Consider the following 27,019-nt stretch of genomic DNA (forward strand, 5'->3'; position numbering starts at 1 on the left):
CCCACCTTTCCAGATGGGCCACCAGCCATGATTCACCACCCCTGGGCAAGCCAGAGCCCTGAGAAGGCCTGGGGTCATATTCTTTCTGTCTGTCTCTGTCTGTCTCGTGCTGGGCTCTCCCCCGTGACGTGACGGGAGAAACTGGGCTGTGGACACTTCACAGGGACACCCAGGTGAGGGGCCCCGGCACAGATTAGGGAGGACTTTGTGGTCTCACCAGCCCAGCTTCGGCCCAGGCAGGTTTCACCAGAAAGCTTGAGGCAGACGAGGCCACCAGCCACATGTGTGAATGTGGACATTAGCTCCAGTCCTTCTACCTCACACAGACTCTCTGACCCTCAACCTCCCTTCTCCTCAGTGGAGCCGCCATCTTCCCTGAAGGAGTAAAGGAGGAGGCTGTGGGTTCTTTTCTGCCCATGAGTCCTGGGCAGTGCAGTGACCCCCCAGCGAGAGCACTGTTGCTCTCCAGTCAGGGCGGGGGGTGGGTAGGCCTTAAGTCAGCACCCGTGTCCCCAGCCTCCTTCCAAGAGAAGCGCTTCTTCCTCTGTGTGCTGAGGGATCAGACAGAAAGCCTTCTCCCCAGATCAGCATCTCCTAGAGATCACTAACCTCAGCTCCCAAGGCGGCCCACCTTTCCAGATGGGCCACCAGCCATGATTCACCACCCCTGGGCAAGCCAGAGCCCTGAGAAGGCCTGGGGTCATATTCTTTCTGTCTGTCTCTGTCTGTCTCGTCCACTGGGTCAGGGCTATTTTGCTCCACAGTTCTCCCTCCTTCCAGATTTAGGGGCCCTGCCCCCTCCATTAGTGAGGCCTTCAGGAATGACTGAGGAGCTCTCCCCTTTAATCTGTAGAAGTAATTTCATGTTTGTCTGTTTGAAATAGAAGATGAAAGGCAGTGAAGATTGGGGGGCGTGAAGCCCAGCATGGCTCTACCTGCCCACCCCTGGTCCCAGGGTTCAGAAGGAAGGAGAGCTGGGCACCCATGGACTGAGGGTCAGCAGCAGAAGGGCCACACCCAGACCGAGTTGCTACCCTGGGCCCTGCCCAGGCAGGGTGGCATCTGAGCCACCGCTGCAAAGTGTCATGCCAGCGTGTGCAATAAGAAACACAGAACTCTACCCTCTGGGGAGACCCAAAGGCGGAGCGAGCACCAGCCCCTGGAGGCCAGGACAAGTCCCCAAAGACCCCTGTCTGCCAGCCCAGCCTGGCCCGGGCCTGAGGAGTTTCTGCCATGTTAGTTCTCTGATTCTCTGAAAGGGCCACACACACTTTAAATGGGCCAATAAAAAGATACAGTTTCTTTTGCCTCTGGGCCTGGGACCCTCGAGGCTCTGTTGTGCAGTGCCTGTGAGGTTAAGTTCAGAGCATAAACTGACACACCAGGCTCTGGGAAATGGCCCGTCTCTTCAAATAGCAGCCCAGCGGTGCCATAGGAGCCCCGCTGGGGCTTTGATTTGGGAAAACAAACAGAAATGGCACCGTGGGCCCTTCGTGGCCCCCACCACAGGACCAATTTAACTAGAAAACTCTAGCTCAACTGCTCTAGTGGAGGAAGCAAGATGAGCTCAACAATAGCTCCAAACTTTGGGGGGAAGGGGGACAAAACAAGCTGTTTGTCTCCTCAGCCCCTCCTCCGGGTTCCTTTTCTAACTGCAAGTGTGTTCTTGTAAAAACGATTAGATTGCAATTTGTATAACGTGGTGACCCCCAAATTCAGACGTTTCACCCCTTTTCTCTGGAAAGAATGTTAAGAATGCCTCTCGGCCTCTCACGGTGGGGGACACAAGGGGGGCATGCAGAGCCTTGGCTGTCACACAACTTGTGTGGGAAAGGGGCTGCCGCTTAGAGCCCCAGGCCAAGACAGGAGCAAGGGCCAGCTCTGTCACTATAGAGGGCCAGACAAAAAGTCCATTCCCTTCCAACTCCTGCGCACAAAGCCGGGGCCTCCAGGAGCCACTGAGGGCTGGGGGGCCTCCACCCCAGCCTCCCCGCAGCCTGACTCCAGCAATTCTCTCTTGACCCAGGGAAAGATAAAGACAGATGGGGCTGCCCCTGTGAGCCTGATGAATGAGACACAGGCCGGGGAGGCCTGGCTGTGTGTGGCTTCCCCCAGGAGTCCCCAGAGTACCTGGGCAGGAAAAGCAAGCAGAGTGTGGCCTCATCCCAGGGACCCTTGAGGAGGGGATCAGGTGAGGGAATCAGATCTCCCTGGCCCATCCCAACCTGCTGCCCAGGCAACTCCACTGGAGCTGGAGAGAAGTGGGATAACAGGAACTTCCTGACAGTCAGGGAGGAGGAAATTTAAATAAGATACTTATACCCCCCCATCACCATCTTTGTAGGGACAGCTAACTGGAGGTAGGCACTGGCCTTGAAGACCCAGATGCCCTGTCTGGGAGAGGCCCTAAGCACCAGGCTGGAGTTAGGCACAGAGGGGCAGTCCCTGAAAGGCCCCCTCCACCCTACCCCCAGTCTGGGTCCTGCAGGCCAGGGAAGCCAGGTGACCGCGTCACTGCCTTCCTCCGAGTTCCCTCATTCCGGCCTCCACACGCCTCCCTTTAGCCTGGCCTGCCTGAGCTCCCAGCACAAGCCGTGGCCCATAGAAAGTCCTGTGCTCAACTGCCCTGAGGTCAGATAACCCTGGCTCTACCTCCTCACCCACATCTAAGAATGCCCATGGCCCTCACACCATTTACAGCCACTGTTAACACACTGGGTTCCTGATGATGCTCCTTGGAGATTCTATGGGTGTTCATTCCTGCATCTGTTTGGGTGTGAGGATACCCCATCTGGCACGTGCAACTGCAAAAATGCAACGATGGCTTTTGGTGAGAGGGTGGAAGGGTGACAAACACTCCACCTTCCTACATCTTCTCTGCCCCCAGGGGACAGATGGCCTGAAGATATAAGCTGGACCCAGGACCCAACATGGTCACTAAGAAAATAGGAGGGTTTTGCTCCCTTCTTTCTTTCCACCCTCTCCTTCCCTTTCTTCCTTTCTTTGATCAATAACCATTTACTGAGCACCTTCTGTATACGAGGCATTGTGCCTAATAGAAACTGCAGGGAGATGTGAGATGAGACTTGGAGGGAGACACTGTCCCTTCTTCAAGGAGTTTTCAGTCCAGGGAGGGAGAGAAGTCTGTCATCTATCCAACTAACAATACAAGGGGTGGCTCGGTGGGTACCAGAAGAGAGATGAGAGTTTTATAAGGGGACAGATAAAAGAACATCTCTTCAGTGAGTGACAGGATTGTGACAGGAGATGGGGGACGGCTCAGGTGAAGGGCCAGCAACAACAGGTGCAGGGCTGGGGCACCTGGCTTGGCTGGAGGCGTGGGTATGTGAGGGGCACAAGCTGATGGGATCTGGCTTCCTGACCACGATGGGCCTCCGGGTGCTCACTGCTCAGCCGGCATGAGAGGAGGGAGTGGTTGTCCTCGTCCAGCCCCCTGGTGGGGAGGGGGAGGGAATCAAGGAGGCAGACAGGTCCCAAATATAACCACAGAGTCCGTGGAGACCAGGAGAAGCCCACCGAAGCTTCGCCTGCCCCAGTCCCATCAGGTGAGCGGGAAGGGCCCTTCCCAAGCACAGGCCTCTCACACGCACGCGTCTGCGCGTGCACAGCCCCAGCACCTGCCCATGCACACGTGTTCAGACACAGTGGCTCAAAGGCCAGGCAGCGGGGCAGCCCACTTTGTACTGCTAACAAGAGGACCGTAATTACAGGAAGGGGCAGCCGGGCAGATAAAAGGATACAAAATTTCAACATCTGTTGCCATAAAGGGATAAGGAGAAGTGAAACGCAAAGTATCAGTTTGGTGTCAGCAGGCAGAGAGCCAATTTCAAAGAGTTGGGGGGGCGGGTGGCAACAGAGGGACAAGAAAGAAAAAGGGAAGGGGTGGGGGGAGAAAGAAAGAAAGAAAGAAAAATTACAGGGTTCCTCAAAGAGGTAAGGAAAAAAGAAAATGAGAAAAGCTGTCAATAATACTTTCAAAGGAGAAGGCAGGTACTTTAAAGAGGGGCAATTCCCATAATCACCCCGACTGAGGGCCAGGCCCCCTGCCCCAGGTGGAGGTGGAGGGCGGGGGCAGAGACAAAGCCACACCTGGGTGGGATGGGCACTAATGGTGCCCTCAGAGTGGCCCAGCCTGCGCTCAGGACACCAGTTCTTTCTGCAGACAGTTAGAAAGGGTTGCAGCCAGGCACCCCTTGTCATTCCAAACACCATCGGATGCCGTGACATGTGTCTCCCGTGTTCAGTCCAGGGTTCCAAGATAAGTTCCCAGCCTGAAGGGAAGCTATACCAGGCCACATGGTGGCCATCAAGGGGGCCCTATGAATGCTCTAAGGGTCACCAACTCCAACCACAGGGGTGAGGATCAGGGAGGGCTTCATGGTGGAGGTGCTATTTATGCTGAAGAATGAGCAGGGTTTCAGTAGGCAGAGAGGGGGTATCCCAGGCACAGGGGTCAGCTAGAGCAAAAGCTCAGAGGGGAAAAATATAGGGTGTCTGTCAGAATATGTGAGAAGCTTCTTTGCCCCTGCCTTTGCTGAGAAAGAGGAGATTTAAGGGCTAAGGATGGAAATGGAGGAGTTATGGGGAACTGGGGATGATGCGGGCCTGAAGGGGAAGGGGAGATGAGGTGGGATTATGCAGGGGCCATAAATATGGTCACACACATACAGAGCAGCGCAGTACCTAGCCAAGGACTCAAACCCTCAATGCCCTAGGAGTAGCCAAGTCGCCAAAACCCACCCCTACCAACTTCCTTACCCAACAGTCCCCAGGCTGGCTTAGGACCACAGCTGGACCCACTGTGACATCTCCAACACTGAGATCACAGGCCTCTCCATCCTGGTGCCTGCCTCCCCACTGCCACTGGGGTTGCCCGTTGTGCCCTGATCTCAGGGCACCAATGGTAGATCCAGCTCAAATGTACCTTGGCAGAAAAGGTAAAATCCACAGCAAGGGCAAACCCAGGGGAAGATCACTGGCTTGATGTATTGTCAAGCCAGTCAGAACTGCCACCCACCCCCGGGGTCTTCCAGCAGCGGGAGGCGTGCCCCACACAGATAACACCTTCCCTGGGGCTGAGCCAAGGGCCCTGATCAAATGCAGATGGAGAACACAAGATGGGCCTTAATTCCTCCAGACCCAAACTCAGGAACAGGATGGCTTTGGCACAGTTCCTCAGGGCCTAGCTAGGGATACTTCAGTGGTTGGCTATCTGCACAGTCTCTCAGGATAGAGCCCTTGGGGGCCAGGGACTGGGCCTGAATGCCATCTATCCTCGGAAACAGGAACACCCTAGCACGTCCAAAATGGGTGAAGGACTCCATCTTTCTTCCCATCTGATTTAGACAGGTTAGAAGTCCCCTGTCCTTGGGCCTGTCCCCAGCTCTAGGAGAGAGAAGGGCAGGAAAGGAGGAAGGAAGAGGGGGACAGCCAAGTTCCCTACCATCTAGGCAATGGCTTTGTGCCCACGGCTGCTCTCAGACCTGCGTGCTCCAACTAACACCTCCCCATCCCTAGCTCAGAGGGAGAACAGAGTCTCCAGGAATCCTGATGAACAAAGGGCTGAGGGAGCCATGGTGACCTTGAAAGAGGTCTCCAGGCACTGTGAAAAGCAGCCTGAGGACCAGTACCCGAGAGACACAGATGAGGGTGTGCTGGTGCCCAGCAGGCTGCCTGCACCTCTGAGCCACGTCCCTGCCCCCACCATCATCCTGAGGGCAGCCCCTGGAGATGCGATGCTCTGAGCAAAACTGTCCCTCCAGTACTCCTCCCCTGCAAGTTGTAGCACACACATAAAAGAGAAAATCCCAAAACTCCTCAAGTTTCAGCGGTGACAGGTTAAAAGCAAAGAATCCACCCAGCACCAAACACCGCCCCGCAACTGAGTCCTGCCGACCATGTTGCTCCACCTTCCAGATTGGCCCTGTCAGTCAGGCTTTGGCGTTATTGAAAGATCAAACTCTGTCCTGCCTGTTCATTACCTTAATCCTATTTTCTACATGGCTTTATTATCTGCTTGGGCTTCTCTGGGAAAGACAGCTACAGACAGTCGTCCTGTCCATCCGTTTCCTCCCACCGAAAGCAGATGCCTCCACCAGGGCATCTTTCCCTCAGTCCCTGCACCACTGGTCCTCCAGGCTTTCCTGGGAATGGAAGAGATGTTTAAGCAAGGCCTGGCTCCTCAGTGGTGAGGAGGGGAGTCTGAGAGCTAGAGAGAAGGGAAAGCCAAGTGATGCCCAGGGCGGCCTTGCCTCAGGCTGGCGTAAGGGTGCAATGGCTATTTGTTGCCTGGCTTCAGTGAGAACTGAGGCCATAGCTGTCTTGTGCCCATTTTCATTTGGGTCCTTTCTGGGTTCTGTAAAGACCCAGTGTTTAAGGTTAGTGAGGTCTAGGGATTTCATAAGAGAATGCTGTTGAGGCAGCTGGTGCCTTAGAACGCCATCCTGACCATAAATCTGTGCCCAGAAGCATCCCTGCCAAGGCAACCACGGGCAGAGACCAAAGACTATTCAACCTTCAAGATAAAGCTGGGTCACGGTGGGGTGGTGTACACCCTCCCTGCCCCAGCTTGTCCGCCATCCCAGGCCCAGATCAATATTGATGCCAAGCATAAGGTCCAGCTATGTGACTAAATAAAACTGACTTTCAGCAGAAATGCCCATCTCTGCAACCTCAACGGTGAAAAAGCAAACAATCCAGTTAGAAATGGGCAAAAACCATGAGCAGACATTTCACCAAAGAGAATATACAGAAGGCAAATAAGCACAAGAAAACTTGTTCAACATCACTAGCTATTAGGAAAATTCAAATTAAAACTACAATTAAATAACACATCCATTAAAACAGCTAAAATAAAAAATAGTGACACTACCAGATGCTGTTGAGAATGTGAAGAAACTAGATCTCTCAGACACTGGGATCAGAATATAAAGTGGTAAAGATACTCAAAATAGTCTGGCAGGTAAAAAACTAAACACACACTTAACAATAACTCAGCAATTGTATTCCCCCACATTAATCCCAGAAAACTGAAAATGTATGTCCACACAAAAGCCTATACGCAAATGTTCATAATAGCTTGATCTGCAATAGTCAGAAAATTGAGAACAACCCAAACGTCCTTCAGTGGGTGAATGCTGGTCGATGGGGAAAGAAACTTTGGTACATCCACACCAGGGAATACTACTGAGCAATAAGAAAGCACGATTGACACATGAAACAACTTCTGTGGATCTCAAGGGAATTACGCTCAGTTAAAAAAAAAAAGCAAATGTAAGGTATATTATTTCATTTATATAATACTTTCAAAATGACAGAGATGAAGAACACCTAAGTGGTTGCCAGGGGTTAGGGGCAAGGAGGAGTGGAGGAGGATGGGTGCAACTATAAAGGGGTACATGAGGGGTCTCTTTGCTGATGGAACAAACAGTTCTTTATCTTGACTGTGGTAGCAGTTACATGACTCTACACATGGGATAAAACTGCAAAGAAATACGTACACACACACACACACCACACACGAATAAGTACAATCAGATAAAGGTCTGTGGACTGTACCAATGTCAACTTCCTAGACTTGATATTATGTAAGATGTTACACAGGTACGTTGCCTTCCTACTTTTGTAACTTCCTGTGAATCTATAATTATGTCAAAATGAAAGATTAAAAAAACCCCAACAGAATGGCAGGTAATCAGATGGGAATGTGTCAAGCCTGCCAAGGCAGAGAATTGTGAATAAAAACTGGATATATTTTAACTGTTCTGTATTGTTCTTCTTACGGATCTGTAGGCCACTTCCAAAATTTCTTTATTTTAGAAAAATCATCTCTGAGGATAGATGGGATTTTATATAGCCACACAGTCAGGCACTCCTTAGAGAAGAAGTATCATACATCCAAACTGTTGTTGTTGTTATCATAAATTCTACATGAAATTATTTACCTATTATAAATTACTTCAACAGTCTCTCAAGCTAACAAATGATTCCATGTGCGAACGTGCCACAGCGGAGGCTGTCAGTGGGTTTGGGGGCAGGGTCCTGCCAGCATCCTCCTGGACCACTCGGCCAACTGAACCAGGGGCTGGCTCAGCCAGCTTTCCTCTGCTTCCCAGCCGCTCCAGCCCCGCCCACCCTGGAAGCCATGGTGGGCTCAGGAATCTCTTACCTGTTGAGGTCCCAGATTCTTAGGGGTGAGAAGTGCCCACAACAGGCTGTCCCTGTCACAAAGGAGCTGCCAAACAAAAGGAGAGCAGTCAGGTCTGGCTTGTCAGAACTTGTGGCGGAAATGGCTATACAATTGGAAGTGCTGTGCTCATTCTCCAGGGGATCATGGGGTTAAGCCAGGATGAGAGAAGCAGCCAAGAGAGCCATCAGAGAAGTTGTGGGAAAACCATATGGAAGCACAATGAGGGCTGTAACCTCCCAGAGCTGCTTGGCCAGAGGACCCATGGATTCAATAGCTGGGTTTGCTGCTCAGACCTGGTTGGGTGGTCTCTGCCCACCATAAAAATGGATCTCTAGATGTGCAACTGAGGCCAAGGGAGAGCAAGCCTGTTGGGCTTCGGTTGTATGAACACCAAGTTCACAATGCCACACCACAGAAATGGTCTCCTGGGAATAGGCTGCTGAGCGCCGGAAGGGGATGCCCTGGTCAGACGTGAGGGAGGCTGGGGGGCTTTACCGAAGGTTTTAAGAGCTGGGGGAATATGCTAACATGGTACAAGCACCAGGCAGGTATAAAGGCACCAAACCGAGAAAAGTGAACTATGAAAGGTGGGTAACAACGTGAAAAGGTGAGGGTGGGAAAGTAGGGAATGTGAGGGGCCAGGCAGCCAGGACTGCTGTGGAGTGGGATAGGAGTCAGACAGAATTTAAAGGATAATGACAGACACTGTCAAGAGGCAGGAGAGAAGGAACACTCAGTATTTCCCAGAGTCTCTCTTAAACCCCTAAAAAGTTCAACATATACAATCTGCAGAGTTTCATTTTAAGTGGAGGACCAAACCCAGTGAGAAGAAATCTGTGCAATGAGCCAGGCTGGCCATAGTGCTAGGACTAGAACTTGAACCCACACGCCAGACCACTCCTTTGTTAGAGGATTTGGAAGGGGTTGGGAGGGGGAGCCTGCAGGAACCCTGGGCTTGAAAATCTAAACTGGAACAAGAGAGCTGAAAGCAGTTATGTCACTCAGGAGCCCTGGGGCAGGGAAGGGCCATGTCCCTACACGTCTGGGCATGGGGGGAGGAACTGGACATACTAATGACATGTTAGCAATGTGGGACAGCAGTCCATTGGCCCTGGCCTTGCCCAGCGCCCGTGGCTCTCTGATCCCAAGCACGTCAGTGGGGAGGTGGATTTCCGCAGTCGGAGCTCTGAGAAGCTGATGGCTTTGGCTTGGCGGGGGGTTGGCCTGCTAGTTGCTGATGGGGAGATGTTAGGGCAGGCATTGGCCAAGCCACTGATTTACAATCAAAATTGCAGGGCAGGGATCTATGTTTCAACCCCAGGCTGACAAAAAGGCCACATGAACCACCCTGGAGCATCCATGCCTCAAGTCAAGACTTCTCTAGGGACATGCTCCGTCTTCCCAGCTTCCTCTCAACCCATAGGCATGCCAGCAGCCACTAAACTAGAGTGACATGCTAAAACAGCCACTCCATCATGCCCCAAGTGACTCCCAGCCTGGGAAGCAGCCACTGGACACTGAAGCCCCAAACTACAAAGCCAGGTGTTATCCTCACTTCCCTCCCCCACCAACATTTTTCTCTTGAGGGTAATCCATTAATAACTGGTAAAGCCAATTACTTTGGGTTGGAAACATAATAGCCACTTAGAAATCATTCGAGCGGGCAATTGGGCTCTCCAGACTTTTGAGGAGTAGGGGGCCAGGTGAGGGGTGCCAGCACAGACATACAGACAACTCTTAAGGAGGCCTATGGCAGGCCTCTGACAGGCAACAGGCCTAACTTAGCGTCAAGGTAAGTCAATGGAGAGAGATGGGAGGCACCTGGAAGCTGAATCCCTGCCGCTCCCAGAGCTCTGACCCCCAGCAGGCCGGGCCGGGGATAGGAACACCTGGCCCTGGACTCCTGCCCTCTGTCCCTGCCCACCGGCCCGGCCCCGGCCCTCTGCCTCCAGGAGGAGGGCCTTTCTTGATTGCCTGGACAGGACGGCCATGAACATTTCTTTCCAAAGCTGCCCTTTTCCCTGGCTTAACCATGTGAAACAGGGAGGAGGAGCAGGAGGGAGAGTAGAGAGTCTCCCTGGCATTTTATGAGGGCTTAAGAGTTTAATCAAATATAACACTCAGTAAAAAAAAAAAAAAAAAACAAAAAAACCACGTATGCAACAGTCAAGCAGATTTGGAGCCAGGTCCTGCTTGGAACGTTCACCAAGTCTCACATCCAAACCACAGGGACTGTCCAGGGACAGGGATGACAAACCTGTGCTGAACAGGCAGAGGCAGGAGCTGCTGGCTGCTTGGTGGCTTGACTGGCCTTCCTCTTAAGTCCTGCCACACCCTGATCTCACCTTCATGAGACAAATGGTATTTGGGGGGTTATCTTCCCATCTTCATTTTGAGATCATGAACTGTCTGGTGGCTCTTGTGTACTCCAGTGCCCAGCACGGTGCCTGGCCCCAAAGAGGTGCCCCAAACAAACCTGTGGGCTTCAACTGAAAGGGCCTTCCAAAGCTCACAGCCAACAAGGCTGGGCAAGCTAGTCACACGAGCTGCGAGGGCGGGGTCCCTCTGCTTCTTAGAGAAGTAATTCCCAAATCACCAGACTCAGACCTGAATGACACACGACACAGTCATACATCGTTGGAACAGTGAAGTCCCTCATAAGCAGTGCAACCAGATAACAGATGAGAAGTACCAGCAATACCTAAAATTGTCAACACACACATAGACACACATGCTCTCACACAAGTGCATGCACTCTCTCACCCTGAGGGTCGAAAAGTCATTCGTACTCCACAAACTCTATCCTTTTTGGACCAGAAAGCCCTTATCAGAAGCTAGCCTTCTACAATTTCTGGTCTGGGATCCAGTCCCAGACCCTGCCCAGATCCCCAACCTACCGTACTGGCCTCCTGGCCCCAACTCAGGCAAACCTGGCATCACAGAGATCATCATCAGGCCCAAGAAGCAGACGTAGGAGCCCTCACATCAGAGAGACCAGGAGAGTTAGGGGTTCTGGTACTCAAGTTGAGGAATAGAAAATAGCAAGATACAGTACAGAGGAGAGGAAAGTATGAAGGAAAATTAGTTGGGTGTGAGCAGGGTGAATAGAAGGTAGACCCTGCTGCCTCTGCCTTAGTTTAGACCCTCTTAATTACATTAGGAATTGACTGAGCACTTGCTGCGTGCCAAGTTCTTTTTTTTTTTTAATAGGCTCTCAGCCATTTTACTTCTTTAAATTTTTTTTAAGTTTATTTAATTTATTTATTTTTGGCTGCGTTGGGTCTTCGTTGCTGCGCACGGGCTTTCTCTAGTTGCGGCGAGCGGGGACTACTCTTCCTGGCAGCGAGCGGGCTTCTCACTGCGGTGGCTTCTCTTGTCGCGGAGCACGGGGTCTAGGCACGCAGGCTTCAGTAGTTGTGGCACGTGGGCTCAGTAGTTGTGGCTCGCGGGCTCTAGAGCGCAGGCTCAGTAGTTGTGGTGCACGGACTTAGTTGCTCCTCAGCATGTAGGATCTTCCTGGACCAGGGCTTGAACCCATGTCCCCTGCATTGGCAGATGGATTCTTAACCACTGAGCCACCAGGGAAGCCCGCGTGCCAGGTTCTGAGCAAGTGTTTCAAAAGCATTTCCCTGTCTAATCCTTGTAACTCTATGTAGCAGGTACCACTTTCCCTATTTGACAGATGAGGACACTGAGACACAGAGAGGAACGTAACTTGCTCTAGCTCACGTAGGGAACAACTAGTAGGACTAGAATTTGAACCCAGTTAGTCTTAATTCCAGAGCCCAGGTGATTTTACACCCCGTGCCCCATAAGTTCTCTCCCTAGCACCTAGTATCATGCTTGACACATATTGAAAACTCAAATGCTTACTGAATGAACAAATGGACAAGTGAACAAACGACTCCACCTGGAAGAAGAAAGGAGCGACTGTGGGGCTCTGAGGAAGGGCAGCAGAAGGGGCGTGCTCGGCAGCTGTGCCCGTGGCTGGCCTGGAGCTGCCCAGCTGGCCCAGGCCCCAGCCGCCTCTGAGCTGGGGCTGACACACTTTGGCAAGGGAGGCCACCAGAGCTGTCACATCATTCACCAACATGCCCATCAAGGGTATTCAGTTCTCTTCAACCCGCACTGGCATTTTAATTACTGTTGGGTAAACTAATTTGTACAAATGAAGGCCGGGCTGCCTAATAGAATATGCAAGCTCTCTGACCTCTGACAGGCACTGACACGAGATACAAAGGCCGCCGAGGAAGGCTTTTTATCTGAGCCTTATTACTCTCTATTACTCCAATTAGTCAGGCTCCAGTGCTCCTAATTGGAGGAAAAATTGCAATTAAATCAATTTTTGATGGGCTGCAAGTGGGCTCCCGAACCGCCCTGCTTGTGAAACACTGATATTATAGCAGCAAAGGTCACAGGCTTCATCGGCACCTGGGGACCCCCGAATTCCCTCAGCCCCCTCCTAAAATGCCTCAAGGAAACCTCTGCCCCTCCATCGGCTCGGCCAGCAAGGGTGGGAAGGAGAGAGTCATTAGAACATGTCAGGTCTCATCGCTGTTGCCGCCATCTGCTAACCTGTGCCACTGACATCATTATAGCGGCTAAGTCCCAAAGCATGAATGCAGTGCGAAGGTCACACAAACTCACTGGGTGAGGAGAGGCCAGGAGCAGAAGTGCAAGTGACAGCAGTGTGAGGGAGGGACCAGTGGAGTGGGAACAGGAGGTCAACAGAAGTCAGGAAGAGGAGAGACATAGTCCAGGGCAGGTGAAGGGTGAGGCAGCCAGTTCCTAGGATCCAGCCAACAGGGCACCCCAGGCCACCCAACGGGAAGGGAAATAGATGTACTTGGGAAGGAAAAAAAAAGAAAGACAGGGGCTTCCCTGGTGGCGCAGTGGTTGCGCGTCCGCCTGCCGGTGCAGGGGAACTGGGTTCGCGCCCCGGTCTGGGAGGATCCCACATGCCGCGGAGCGGCTGGGCCCGTGAGCCATGGCCGCTGAGCCTGCGCGTCCGGAGCCTGTGCTCCACAACGGGAGAGGCCACAGCAGAGGGAGGCCCGCATACCACAAAAAAAAAAAAAAAAAAAAAAAGAAAGAAAGACAAAGGAATCTTGTTCTTACCAGCAAACAGCCCACCTCGCAGTGGGGAAATATACACCTGAATGCTGTCCACAGACCAGAAGGCCGAGAGTCACATCAGTGATGGGGGCAGGAGCACACTGCGGGGCCTACCATCTATAGCAGTGCCTGCCTGTAACGGCTGGGGAGGGAGCGCACAGAACTAAAGCTTAAGAGCAGGGAGGGGAAGGTAAACACAACTTCGTTCATCAAGCTAAAGGATAACAAGACCAAGAAGCCTATCTGAAGCGTGAATGAGTAAAGTTTAAGGCAAATGAAAAGAAGTTCCATTTCACATAAAAACTGGCATACCACTACCTCAAAGAGATGGTGCAGATAGAAAATATAAATTCAAAAGAAGGTTAGCCCACTTCATGGGTGATTGAATCAATATGGATTAAAAGGGAAAGAAGGATGTGCCTTGTCTTCAAGGGGTCAAGACAGAAAACATGTTGAATAAATGATGGTCCCTCTACTTAATGGAATATTACACAAACATTTAAAATGATGTTCCCAAAGAATATAGACATTTATGATACTATATAAGAAAAAAAAGTAGGGTACAAACAGCATTAACAGAACTATTTTAAAAATAGCTTGTGAGGGGAAGGTAAACACAACTTTGTTCATAAAACTAAAGGATAATAAGACCAATTTTTTTAAATTACAAAGGAGGCAAGAATATAAAATGGGGGAAAGGACAGTCTCTTCAATAAATGGTGTTGAGAAAACTGGAGAGCTACTTGAAAAAGAATGAAACTAGACTATCCTATACACAAAAATTAACTCAAAATGGATTAAAGACTTGAATGTGAGATCTGAAACCATAAAACTCCTAGAAGAAAACATAGGCCATAAGCTCCTTGACACCAGTCTTAGCAATGATTTTTTGGATCTGACTCCAAAACAAAAACAACAAAAGCAAAAATAAACAAGTGGGACCACATCAAACTAACAAGCTTCTGCACAGCAAAGGAAATGATCAACAAAATGAAAAGGCAACCTACTGAACAGGAGAAAATATTTGCAAAGCATGTATCCAATAAGGGGTTAATATCCAAAATATATAATTTTGGATATATATTTATATTATATATATATTACATATATATAAAGTTGCAATTTTACAACTCAATTGCAAAAAACCAAACAATCTGATTAGAAAATGGGCAGAGGACCTGAACAGACATTTTTCCAAAGCAGACATAGAGATGGCCAACAGGCACATGAAAAGATGCTAAACATCGCTAATCATCAGGGAAACACAAATCCAAACCACAATGAGATATCACCTCACACCTGTTAGAATGGCTATTATCAAAAAGACAAGAGGTAACCAGTGCTGGTGAGGGTATGGAGAAAAGGGAACCCTCGTGCACTGTTCGTGGGAATGCAAATTGGTGCAGCCACTATGAAAAACAGTGTGGAGTTTTCTCAAAAAAATGAAAAATAGAACTAATATATGATCAAGTAATTCCCTTCTGAGTATTTATTTTTAAAAAACCCAAAAACAGGGCTTCCCTGGTGGCGCAGTGGTTGAGAATCTGCCTGCTAATGCAGGGGACTCGGGTTCGAGCCCTGGTCTGGGAAGATCCCACATGCTGCGGAGCAACTAGGCCCGTGAGCCACAACTACTGAGCCTGCGGGTCTGGAGCCTGTGCACCGCAACAAGAGAGGCCGCGATAGTGAGAGGCCCGCGCACCGCGATGAAGAGCAGCCCCCGCTTGCCACAACTAGAGAAAGCCCTCGCACAGAAACGAAGACCCAACACAGCCAAAAAAAACAAAAAACAAAACAAACAAACAAAAAACTAATTTGAAAAGATATATGCACCCCCATGTTCACTGAAGCCTTATTTACAATAGCCAAGACATAAAAACAACCTAAGTGTGCCTTGGTGCATAAATGGATAAAGAAGATGTGGTATCCATATATACAATGGAATACTACTCAGCCATAAAAAAATGGAATCTTGCCATTTGTGACATGGATGGGTCTTGAGGTATTATGCTAAGTGACATAAGTCAGGCAGAGAAAGACAAATACTATATGATTTCACTTATATGTGGAATGTATAAAAAACAAGCAAACAAACAAATCAAATCAAAACAAAACAAAATGAAAAACCAAGTTCATAGATACAAGGAACAGACTGGTAGTTGCCAAAGGGGAGGAGGTAGGGGATGGGAGAAATGGGTGAAGGGGGCCAAAAGGTACAAACTTCCAGTTATAAAATAAGTCATGGGGAGGTAATGTGCAGCATGGTGACTATAGTTAATAACACTGTGTTGCATATCTGAAAGTTGCTAAGAGAGTAAACCTTAAAAGTTCTCATCAAGAAAAAAATTCTTGTAACTATGTGAGATGACGGATGGTAACTAGACTTATTGTAGTGATCATTTTGCACTGTATACTAATATCAAATCATTGTGTTGTACATGTGAAACTAATATAATGTGATACCTCAATTTAAAAAATAGCCTGTGGGTAGAAAAGGAAAGAGTGGAAGGAAACACACTAAAATGCTTTAAGTGACTGTATTTGGGTAACAGAGTGATTAGCAATTCTTTCTTCTTTTAAATTTTATTTTCCAGATCTTCTTTAATGAGCATGTGCTACTTTTTAAAGGGAAAAGCATATTATTTACATCTTGTGAGAGAAAACACAAAATAACCAGACATTCCTGCCCACTGACTCACGGCCAAGAACAAGTAGACCCGATAATGAGCTGCCTGCTGGAGCAGGTGTCAGCAATGGTGGTCCTGGCACACCTTGGGCTGAAGCTTTGGGATGGACGAGTAGCCTAAGGTTACGACAGGAAGCCCCAGATCAGAAGGGAGGGATCTTTCTCCCAATTAGGTGCCGGCCAGTAGAGAGCAAGACTGACTCCTGATTCCCACAGTGGGCAGAGGCCTGGAACACCTGTCCTAGTGTCCGTCTGTCTGCCTGCCTGTTTTGTCTATCTGTCTGTCACACACACACACACACACACACACACACACACACACACACACACAACCCAGGCCCCTCTCAGCCCATGTGCATCAGGAAAGGATGGTGCAAGTAAGCCACCTAAAAGGTCAGGCTCTGGAAAGACTGTCCAGAGGCTGGGCCTCCCAAGGCTCACCCTCCCACTGCAACTCTAACAAACAAGGGCAACAAAGCAGGCTTTCTGCTGCCCCACAGAGGAGTACAGTTCAACAGCTGGGAAATTCCTCTATAGAAACACAAAATGTTCATTTTCCATTTTAACCAGTGGTAAAAGGGCAGCCTGGCCAAGCATATAAGACCCTGGCCCAGGCTAAACAAGTGGAGGCTTGAGGTAGCGGCTGCTCTTCCCAAATAAACCAATTCCACTCAAGAAGCAGAAATTTAAGGACCTCCCTGCTGGTCCAGTGGTTAAGAATCTGCCTTCCAATGCAGGGGATGCAGGTTCGATCCCTGGTTGGGGAAATAAGATCCCACATGCCACGGGGCAACTAAGCCCACACGCCACAACTAGAGAAGCCAACGCACTGCAACTAGAGAAGCCCGCATGCCACAACAAAGACCCAGCACAGCCAAAAATAAATAAATAAAAATAAATAAATCATTTAAAAAAATCAGAAACTTAGAAACTTGAGCAATGGAAGAGCAGAGTTAATAAAGAGAAAAAATTAACTACATTAAAAACAAAGACTCACAGTACAATGGAGTAACATATGTTCATTCAATCTATTGAATTTAACAAGATATGTTGGAGAAGAGTTTCTACACTCTATTTTCCATCTATATGGCCTCTAAACACAAGCTTCATCCACTCCCAAGAAGAAGAAATGGCAACATGTTCCAGTGCTAAAGGAAAAACTGACCGGGTCAGACTTCCTGAGAAATGATGAACATTGATTCACAAAACTATGTACCTAACAAGATGCATGGAAAAAGAAGAAATATATATGGTCTTTATTTGCAGACACTATAACTCTCTACCTAGAAAATCCAAAAGACTCAACTAAAACTATTGCAACAAATTCCAGAGTAGGATGAGGCGGAGGGCATGCTGTGGATGATAGTGGAAAGGAGTGCGGGCTCAGGGCTGCTGTCTCTGCCACCCAGTAACCATGTGATCTTGCATGAGCAATTTAACTGGGCTCTAAAGCCCAGTTTCTTTATCTATAAAACAGAAATAATATTAGGATCTAGGCACAGGCTTACTGTGAAAATTATATGAGATAAGATGCTTAAAGCAGTGTATGGCACACAGCAAATACCCACAGATGTGAGCTACTGTACACCAGCAACCACCAACCAAAATTAAATTAGAAATCCATTCTCAAAAAAGAATTACTTCTTTACAATTTCTTTGTAAAATAGCCAAGAATAAATCTAACGAAACAAAACAAAAACAAACAAAAAACCAAGACAGCCCCATATGAAAATACTCTGCTATATCCTTTACTAATGGACATAGAATTGCTGCATAAGTGGAGAGATATATCATGTTCCTGGATGGGAAGCCTCAAGATTATAATTGTCAGTTCTCCCCTAATTAATCTATAAATTCAATACAGTTCCATCCAAACAAGATTTTTTACTTAATCAGTTGATTCTAAAATTCATCTGGAAGAGAAAATGCACAAGAAGAGCCAAGAAATATTTTTACAAGAACAATGAGAATCAAGTCACTTGACCATGATATCAATGCTAGAATAGACAAACAGATCAATGGATCAGAATAAAGAATCCAGAGTCATACCCATATATTTGTAGGGTATCAGCAGATCCTAAATGTGGCATTTAAAGACAGTGGATGAAGGGACTTCCCTGGTGGTCCAGTGGTTAAGACTCCATGCTCCCAATGAAGAGGGCGGGGGTTTGATCCCTGGTCAGGGAACTAGATCCCACATGCTGCGACAAAGAGCCCACGCGCCAAAACTAAAGATCCCGCATGCTGCAACTAAGACCCGGCGCAGCCAAATAAATAAATATCTATTAAAAAAATAATAAAGACAGTGGATGAAAGATGAACTAATCAATAAATGGTAATAGAAACCACAGGACACACATTTGGAAAAAAAAAAAATTAGAGCCCTACCTCAGCAGACATCAATTCCAGATGGATTAAGGACATGAACATTTTTAAAAACTACACAGAAAACCCATAAACGTGTTAGAAGAAAATACAGGAAAATAGTTTTACAGTCTTGAAGTAGGATAGACATTCATAAGACAAAACAAAACTCTGAAGCCATAGGGCAAAGATGACAGAACTAACCTCCAAATTACAAAAACTTCTACACAACAGCAGACACTGTAAACAACAGGCTGAAAGGAATTACCAAATATATGTAGTAGTCAAAAGATTAATACCCAGAACATATAAAGATATCCTATAAATCGCAGGGGAAAAAAATAGATGAATGAGCAAAAATTTTCAGTAAGTAATTTATAGAAAAAAAATATATACCTGGCCAAAAAAAACCACATGAAGTAATGTTAAACCTCCTAGTAATCAAAAAATTGCAAATCAGAAAACAATGAAAAATAACTGCAAACACATATAGCAATTACCACATACCAGGTACTGTTCTAATCACTTTATATAATTAGTTCATTTAACCCTCAAAACATTCCTACAGGGACTTCCCTGGTGGTCCAGTGGTTAAGACGCCATGCTTCCACTGCAGGGGGCACGGGTTCAATCCCTGGTCTGGTAACTAAATCCTGCATGCCATGCAGGGTGGCAAAAAAAAAAAAAAATCCTACATATTTGATGATATTTTTCTAGGTATGATAATGGTATTATAATTCCATTTTAAAAGCATCACTATCTTTTAGAATATACACTGAAATATTTATTTATATGCCTGGTATCTGCTACAACATAATATGGGAAGGGAGTGTGCGGGCAGTATTGATGAAGCAAAATTGGCCAAGAGTTGATAATTATTCTACTTTGGCGTATTTTGAATTTTTCCATAATAAAAAAATTTTTTTAAGTCACTATGAGGTATGTACTACCACTATCATCCCCCTTTTACAGATGAGGAAATTGAGGAATAGAGAGGTTAAGTAACTCTCTAAGGTCACACAACTAGCATGTGGGAAGACTCATGATTTGACCTCAGCCAGTTGGGCTCTAGAGTCCAGTTCTTAATCACTATTCTATACTCACTCCCAAAATTAGATATCATTTTTTACCCTCTAGAGAAACAAAAAAAAATTTTTTTAAACCTGATATTATTCAGTATTGATAAGTACTGGATAAGAGGAAATAGGTATTTGTATACTCTGTTTGTGGAGTATATAATCTGATATAATCCAACTGGAGGGCAATTTGGCAGCATCTAAAAACTTTTAAATGTACTTACCCCTCAATCCAGCAAGTTTTTTCTAAGTATCTTTCCTAGAAAAATATCTGACTATATGTACAAATAGGCAAGTACACAGATGCTTCCTGAGGCACTGTTGGTAATAGCAAACAACTGAAAACACCCTAAGTGTCTATCAACAGCAGGATGGCTAAGTAAATGATGGTGCATCTATATTATTCTGAATTAGAATGCAGCAGTAAAAAGAATGTGTTCTGACAGCAAAGGACCTCTAAGCCACATGGGTCCCATAGGAAGAATTCAAGTTGCAGAACGAATGCATATTGTGAGCCTAAAACAAAGCAAAACCACGTATTTGTGTGTGTATACAGATACACATACACACTCATGAAATTATATGATGTCTGATGTTCGCTTCAAATTAAAAGATCTGGAGTGACATATACAGACTTCCTACAAGAAAGGGGAAGGATGGGGGGAAGGGCCACAGGAAGCTGAAGAGAATTTTAATTTTATATTCTCATATATATTTATATAATTCTATATAATTTATATATATTTTTAAACTGAACTTTTTACAATTGGAACATATTTATATATTACTTATCTAAAAAATAAAACAAAATAGAAAATGAGAAATTAAAAGGAGGATGGTAATAAGAATTTCATTTTTAAGTTGCCTGAAAGAAGGGTTGGGGACTTCCCTGGTGGCGCAGTGGTTAAGAATTCGCCTGCCAATGCAGGGGACATGGGTTTGAGCCCTGGTCCGGGAAGATCCCACATGCTGCGGAGCAACTAAGCCCGTGCGCCACAACTACTGAGCCTGCGCTCTAGAGCCCGCAAGCCACAACTACTGAGCCCGTGTGCCACAACTACCGAAGCCCGCGCGCTTAGAGCCCATGCTCCATAATGAGAGAAGCCACTGCAATGAGAAGCCCGCGCACCGCAACCAAGAGTGGCCCTCACTCAACGCAACTAGAGAAAGCCCGCGCACAGCAACGAAGACCCAACGCAGACATAAATAAATAAATAAATAAATAAAAAAGAAAGAAGGGTTGCATATCACTGGCACCTGAATTTAATGTGATTCCGAATCTCACACAAACCACAGTCTCATGGCTCCCTCCTGAACCTGGCTGACACCCTTTGACAGAGACCCTTCACCTGGAGGGCTTCTGAGTGATTAAGGCCTAGAAACAGTTGCCTATGAGAACTCCAGTTTCATCCCTGCTCTTGTAGTATGTACTCCCTAAACTTCTGCTTCATAACCACTCTCTGTAAAGAGGTTAACAACCAGTTTCTTCAAACAGGTGAGCTACTGAACTCTGCTGGGAGCCCATCAGGGGTCGAAGGCACGGCTTACCCCACAACGGTGCCCTGTACTAGGTACTCCAATGACTGCTGTTGCTCTGGCTAGCTAAGTACAAAATATATTTCCAACTTCAAAACGAATCCACTTTTTCCTTTTAGACAGTCCATTTTGTCATCATAGTAGTGGTCACGCCCAAGGCCTGGGTCATCAGGCTGCTAATGTCTTCTCCTGGGCATGGGTGGCCCACATGGTCTGGTGTTACTGGGGAGACTGAGGCCAGACAAGCTCTGGTGTTTTTTCAGGTTTCTTGATGAACATCAGTGGCTGGCATTTGAATAGGGGCATGAGATGGAAGGAAGACAAGAACCACTAGAACCAACTGTGGCCCTATAAACAGAAAGGAAAGTAGAGCTCAACGGACAGATGCACAGATAACCCAGATACCAACTCAACAATTAATTTTAAAATCTGATTCTTCCTAAACATGCCCACATTAACAAACCACAGAGGGACCCTGAGATTCAGACTTGATCCAGATATGGGCAGGAGCATTAAGTGTTTATAACACAAATAGAGAAGAGAGATGAGGACAGGTCAAAGAGGACTCTGTGTGACCTACGATCCTGAGGTCCTATGTCCCTGACCCACTGTCACATTTAAGCCCAGCAATGGAGTTCCCTAGAGATTGACTGGCCTGGCTCTTATTTTTATTCTCAACATTACATACGCACCAATGTAGGGTATTTTCATGTGGCAAGCATCAAAGTATAATCAAGACCTTCTAGAATGAGGTTCTCTCTGAGGAATCAAAGGGCAGGAGAGCCCACCCACACTACCCACCACCTGACTGCATGGGCTTCCTCATCCACTGGCCTCATAACTCTGACAGGGCTTAAAGGGAAAGAGGCCCTGATGACTTTCCAAAAAGAAGCCCACAGTGACATCAAGCAAGCTGAAAAAAAGGGAGGCAGAGGGTATGAGTGTTGACCTATGGATTCACCACCACCATGTGCATCCCTGGATCACTTCTCTTCCATCAAAACAGGGGGAGGAGAAGGGGAGATGAAGCTCTGTACTCCTCAACCTGGTCTGATTTCTGTGGCATTTTCCACCATTACCCTGAAGGCTATTAGTGGTAGAGGAGTGGTCAAGGAGAGGGAAGGGGGTGTCATGGAAGCTGATAGGCCAGTATGGCCTGCTATGCATCATAAATTATACACAACAGGGCTATAAAAGTGGGATCCATGAAAAGAAGAAAGGAAAAAAGAAGAAAGGAAAGGACTATGTCTATGTACACAGTAGGAAAAACCGAGACCTCAAGAAAGAAGGTCTCTATCGTAGAGGAGGACCACCAGCTTGGTGTGAAAATTCAACCAATAACTCTCGTGTCAACTCCTTCCCTGTGATGATAGACACCAAAGGCCCCAGAGTCCTCATGCTGGCACAGACTGAGGCTTACTGTACAGGGGGAAGTGGAAAAATCATACGGCTGGAGATAGTAGAAAAGTAAGAATACTGAGGTCCTTTCCTGCAAGACTTCCATTACAGGGCTTCTCAGGAAGGCGAAGTTCCAAGGAACTTCCTTGTTTCCAGATTAGTTGGCAGCACCAGGAATCCTGAACTTGAACTTTGTTCCTCCCCAAGATTTCCTGCCCTCTCGACAATGGCACTGAGGAGGAGAGAGGCAGGAGTCTCTGTGGTTCCATCCTGTTCTGCTGGAGTCCTGGAGCCTAATGCAGGTCACCTGCTAGTCATTTTCCTCTGGAGGAGGCCCAGCCAGGTCAGGTCTGTGCCATCCCAGGACTTGGCTCCAGTCTCTCTCTGCCCCACTGGGAGGGTCCTGGGCCACTGCTCATTTGTCCAACTTCCTGTGTCTACAGTCAGGTTCTTTCCCCTATGCATGTCACGTGAGGAAAATGGCAGGTTTTTCTAAGGACACCATCAACAGCTTACAGAGGTGGAATCTCTAAGCAGCAGAGCAGTAATGAAGTGAGAAAGAGGAGGTAGAAGGCTGTAGTGCCACAGCTCCCTCCAGACTGACTGACTTTGAGAGCTGGCGGCCAAGGCTCTGAGCTCAGTTACCATCCACATACTAATGCCATCCACCTAGACACTTTGGGACTGGATGTCAAGGAGTAATTTGCCCTTTATGAAAATACTAGACACTGATTGTTCTGTCTGCACTATACGCTCTCTCCATACAGGGGATTCCTGAGCGACTTCCCATGTTCTTACATACTCTCCCTCCCTGGCCACAGTTAACTGGTCAAGGTGTGGGCAGCTGACCCAAGCAGGGCCAGTGAGTCTCTGCCCTAGGGTTTTTGGATGCCAGTCACTCTCCATGACCTAATCTACGAGCTGCCAAACTGGGAAGCTCTTGGCAGAGAAAAAGGAAGGAGCTGAGATCAAAGAGGAAACAGAAAAAAAAAAAAAAAAAAAGAAGAAGAAACAGAGATGAGCACCCCAGAAGGGTAAGTCTTGGCAGCACTGTGGTCTCTGGGTTCAGATATTCCTGAGCCCCGCTGCATTTGTGCTCTTCCTTTGACTTGGTTGCTCAGCTTTGCCCTTGGATTTATGAGCCAAACATTCCCAGTTTTATTCAAGTTAATGTGAATTTGGTTTCTGTCACTTCCAACCAATTTGTCCTGACCACTATAGAACCTCTCTATTCAGTAGTCACTGGGCTTCTCACCCACCTGAATGCCCTCACTGACAGATGACCTAAGGGCCTTGCCAGGCACCTATGGGACACCTTGAGGCCTGACTAAGAATACACACCTCGACCATGAAATCAACAGCTGGTGGGTCTGCTAGGAGAGCAGATAAACAGGGCAACACCGTCTGGCCTGGAACTTCAGACGGGGGATGAGGTGTTCTCTTATACTTAGGCCCAAGGAGAGCACCGGGAGGGAAAAATATCTACTCTCCCACACAGCGGTGGGTGGGGAAGACATTCTGTACAAGAGCAGATAACAAGGATGCTGCTTGAGGGATGGGATTACAGTTTCTAAGGAAGAAAGCCCTGATCTTCAGAGATCTGGCCTCTGGGATTCCTTTTTACAAACTGATGAGAGTGAAAGTTCTGCCTGAAACCACCAGGCTCACTCTGACAGGACAGAGTTTGGTCCACTCTCAGACCCTTCCATTTTCAACAACTACGGTGCGAGGCATCTGAGAAACAGGCAGTTTAATGATACTTTCCAGGCACTTACCTGACTTGAATAAAGACACACAAAATAATTAAAATAGTGATGAAAACACAGGAGTTAATTTTACTATTTTCTCTTTGTGTATGTTTGAAATTTTTCAAAATTAAAAGTTTAAAAATACACCCACCCAAAATTAAAACTTTGTAACCCCAAGCAATTCCTTTGTTACTTCTTTTATCTCTTTCTTATCTTGACCCAGTACCAATGGTACCAAAACCAAGGGAAAAATAAATCTGACCCTATGAGCAATCTCAAATATTCCACTGCTGAATCCCTCTGAGTGACAAATACCAAAAAATGAAGAAGGAACCAAGCAGAAAGTTCACACATAGGATGTAAAATTTTGCTTTTCTTAAAAAACAAAAATAAAACCAAAAAACCCACATTCTGTCATACAGAGTGAAGTAAGTCAGAAAGAGAAAAACAGGGACTTCCCTGGTGGCACAGTGGTTAAGAATCCACCTGCCAATGCAGAGGACACGGGTTCAATCCCTCGTCCGGGAAGATCCCACATGCTGTGAAGCAACTAAGCCCGCGTGCCACAACTACTGAAGCCTGCGCACCCTATAGCTTGTGTGCTGCACCTACTGAGCCCGCATGCTGCAACTACTGAAGCCCACACGCCTAGAGCCTGTGCTCCACAACAATAGAAGCCACCACAATGAAAGGCCTGTGCATCGCAACAAAGAGTAGCCCCCCGCTCGCTGCAACTAGAGAAAACCCACGTGCAGCAACAGAGACCCAATGCAGCCAAAAATAAACAAACAAAACACACACACACACAAACACAAATGACAAGCCGGAGAAAAATTTTATTAAAAAAAAAAAAAAAAAAAGAAAGAGAAAAACAAATACCGTGTGTGCTAATGCATATATATGGAATCAAAAGAAACAGTACTGATGAACCTAGTGGCAGGGGCAGGAGTAAAGACAAAGACATAGAGAACGGACTTGAGGACAAGGCGGGCAGGGAAAGGGAAGCTGGGACGAAGTGAGACAGTAGTATTGACATATATACACTACCAAATGTAAAATGGATGGCTAGTGGGAAGCTGCTGCATAGCACAGGGAGATCAACTCGGTGCTTTGTGACGACCTAGAGGGGTGGGATAGGGAGGATGGGAGGGAGGTTCAAGAGGGAGGGGATATGGGGATATATGCATACATATAGCTGATTCACTTTGTTGTACAGCAGAAACTAACACAACATTGTAAAGCAATTGTACTCCAATAAAGATGTGAAAAAAAACCCCCACATATACCTAAAGCAGTCCCCCCCCAAAACTCTCTCACTCTTTTTTCTTTCTGGCCACACAGTGTGGCATGCGGGATCTTAGTTCTCCAGCCAGGAATCGAACCTGTGTCCCCTACAGTGGAAGCACAGAGTCCTAACCAGTGGACTGCCAGGGAATTCCCCTTACTCTTTTTTTTTTTTTTTTTTTTAAATGAAGCTGGCCCTAGATCACAAAGACATTTGAAGACATAAATCAGAAATTAAGTATGAGGAAACCAGGGCCCATTCATGGACAACCACATTCTGGAGCATAAAATAATAAATAATATCAGATGTTATATAAAAATGCTATAAACATATCACTATATATTGCATGAATAGACACATGTGTACATGTGTTTATGTGTATCTATACATATACACCTATAAAAAATTTGAAGCAAAACATGACAAGCATTTGAGCTTCAGGTTCCTCCAAAGACCCATCTCCTTACAGGTAGTTACCGTGTGGAGCTAAACACAGTGAGCAGCTCCCCGTTCCTGCTTCTCTCCAAGCTATTCCACAACCACCCAAGACCGCCAAATTCCACCCAGTCCTTGCTCTCCATAAAACCTCACCTCCATGCTCCTGCTCAGGACTTTGTCAGCAGCCCTCATCTCCCCACGGCCAGCCTGAAGGCACCAAATTCTACCTCCTAACTCCCCTTACTAGGCAAAGAACTTGGCATATTTGTTTTCTGGGAAAAGTCAACCCCTCGATGTTTCATTTCACCTCTTTGCAACACTGGAATAAAGGCCAAACACATCAGGAGCCACAGGGAAGCACTGGGGCCAGGGCAGTACCTGACTCAACGTCATGCCCACCATCAGCACCACCAGAACCTCCCTTAAAGTACCAAGATGTGGGGTACGGTACCTACCTACCTATGCCACCTGTGATCTGTGGGGACACGTGTGCATACACACCTATAAATTACCAAATTACAGACTTTTGACATATAAGTCTACTGCCCTCCCCAGATAAGATAAAATGAGATCACCTTATCTTTCCAACTTGTGCTTCTCCTTGGGGAGAAGAAATTTGAGGGGTGGGGTTTTGCCAACTGGAGAGTCCCACCATAAGCCATATCAGCCAAGCCAGATACCAAGAAAGCATGTGCCAGCCCAGGCCACTGATTCCTTTCCTGCTGCGTCACCATACCTCACCCCCACCCAAGCAACATGAAGAAGAACACTGAGGAGATTAGCAAGTCCATCCTTCACCACCTCCCACCAGACCATTCTTAGCCCAGGGCCAGTAGGTGGCTGCCGGCCATTCAGCCCTCAGGTGCCGACTATCCTGAGGTGGAAAGCTGTGACTGTGGCTCGACTCCCAGGTGTAGGTATTTGGCTCCTGGGAGGACAGAGAACATGGGCCCAGTCACAGCCTTGGGAAAGAGGTGCCCAGAACAAGGCCTTTCCTGGGCAATTCCTGAGCTGGAGACAGGCAGAGATAGGGGCCTCATTCTTTCAACAAGTACCTGAAGGCTATCCAAGCCAGCCCTGTGCTAGGAGCTAGGATGTTCAAGAAAATCAAAACTCAGCTTTAAGGTCCAGCCAGAGAGTTAAGTCTTCAGTTCATTTTTTTTT

The 27,019-nt window shown here is 47.3% G+C and overlaps 1 protein-coding gene across 3 annotated transcripts in view; it reads right to left on the bottom strand.

Annotated features, from left to right (window-relative positions):
• Nucleotides 1-27,019, bottom strand: part of FBXW4 (F-box and WD repeat domain containing 4) — a 96,768-nt gene that overhangs the window by 3,248 nt on the left and 66,501 nt on the right. For 2 of the 3 annotated variants that reach the window (XM_007113649.4, XM_028481710.2), the window contains exon 6: nt 8,189-8,254. The exons of the other annotated variant lie outside the window; for it this stretch is intronic. In XM_007113649.4, coding sequence (XP_007113711.3) covers nt 8,189-8,254 — 66 coding nt within the window. The remainder of the gene's footprint in view (nt 1-8,188; nt 8,255-27,019) is intronic. 3 annotated transcript variants of the gene reach the window in all.

Source organism: Physeter macrocephalus, chromosome 20 (genome assembly GCF_002837175.3).
Source record: "Physeter macrocephalus isolate SW-GA chromosome 20, ASM283717v5, whole genome shotgun sequence".
Taxonomy (NCBI): Eukaryota; Metazoa; Chordata; class Mammalia; order Artiodactyla; family Physeteridae; genus Physeter; species Physeter macrocephalus.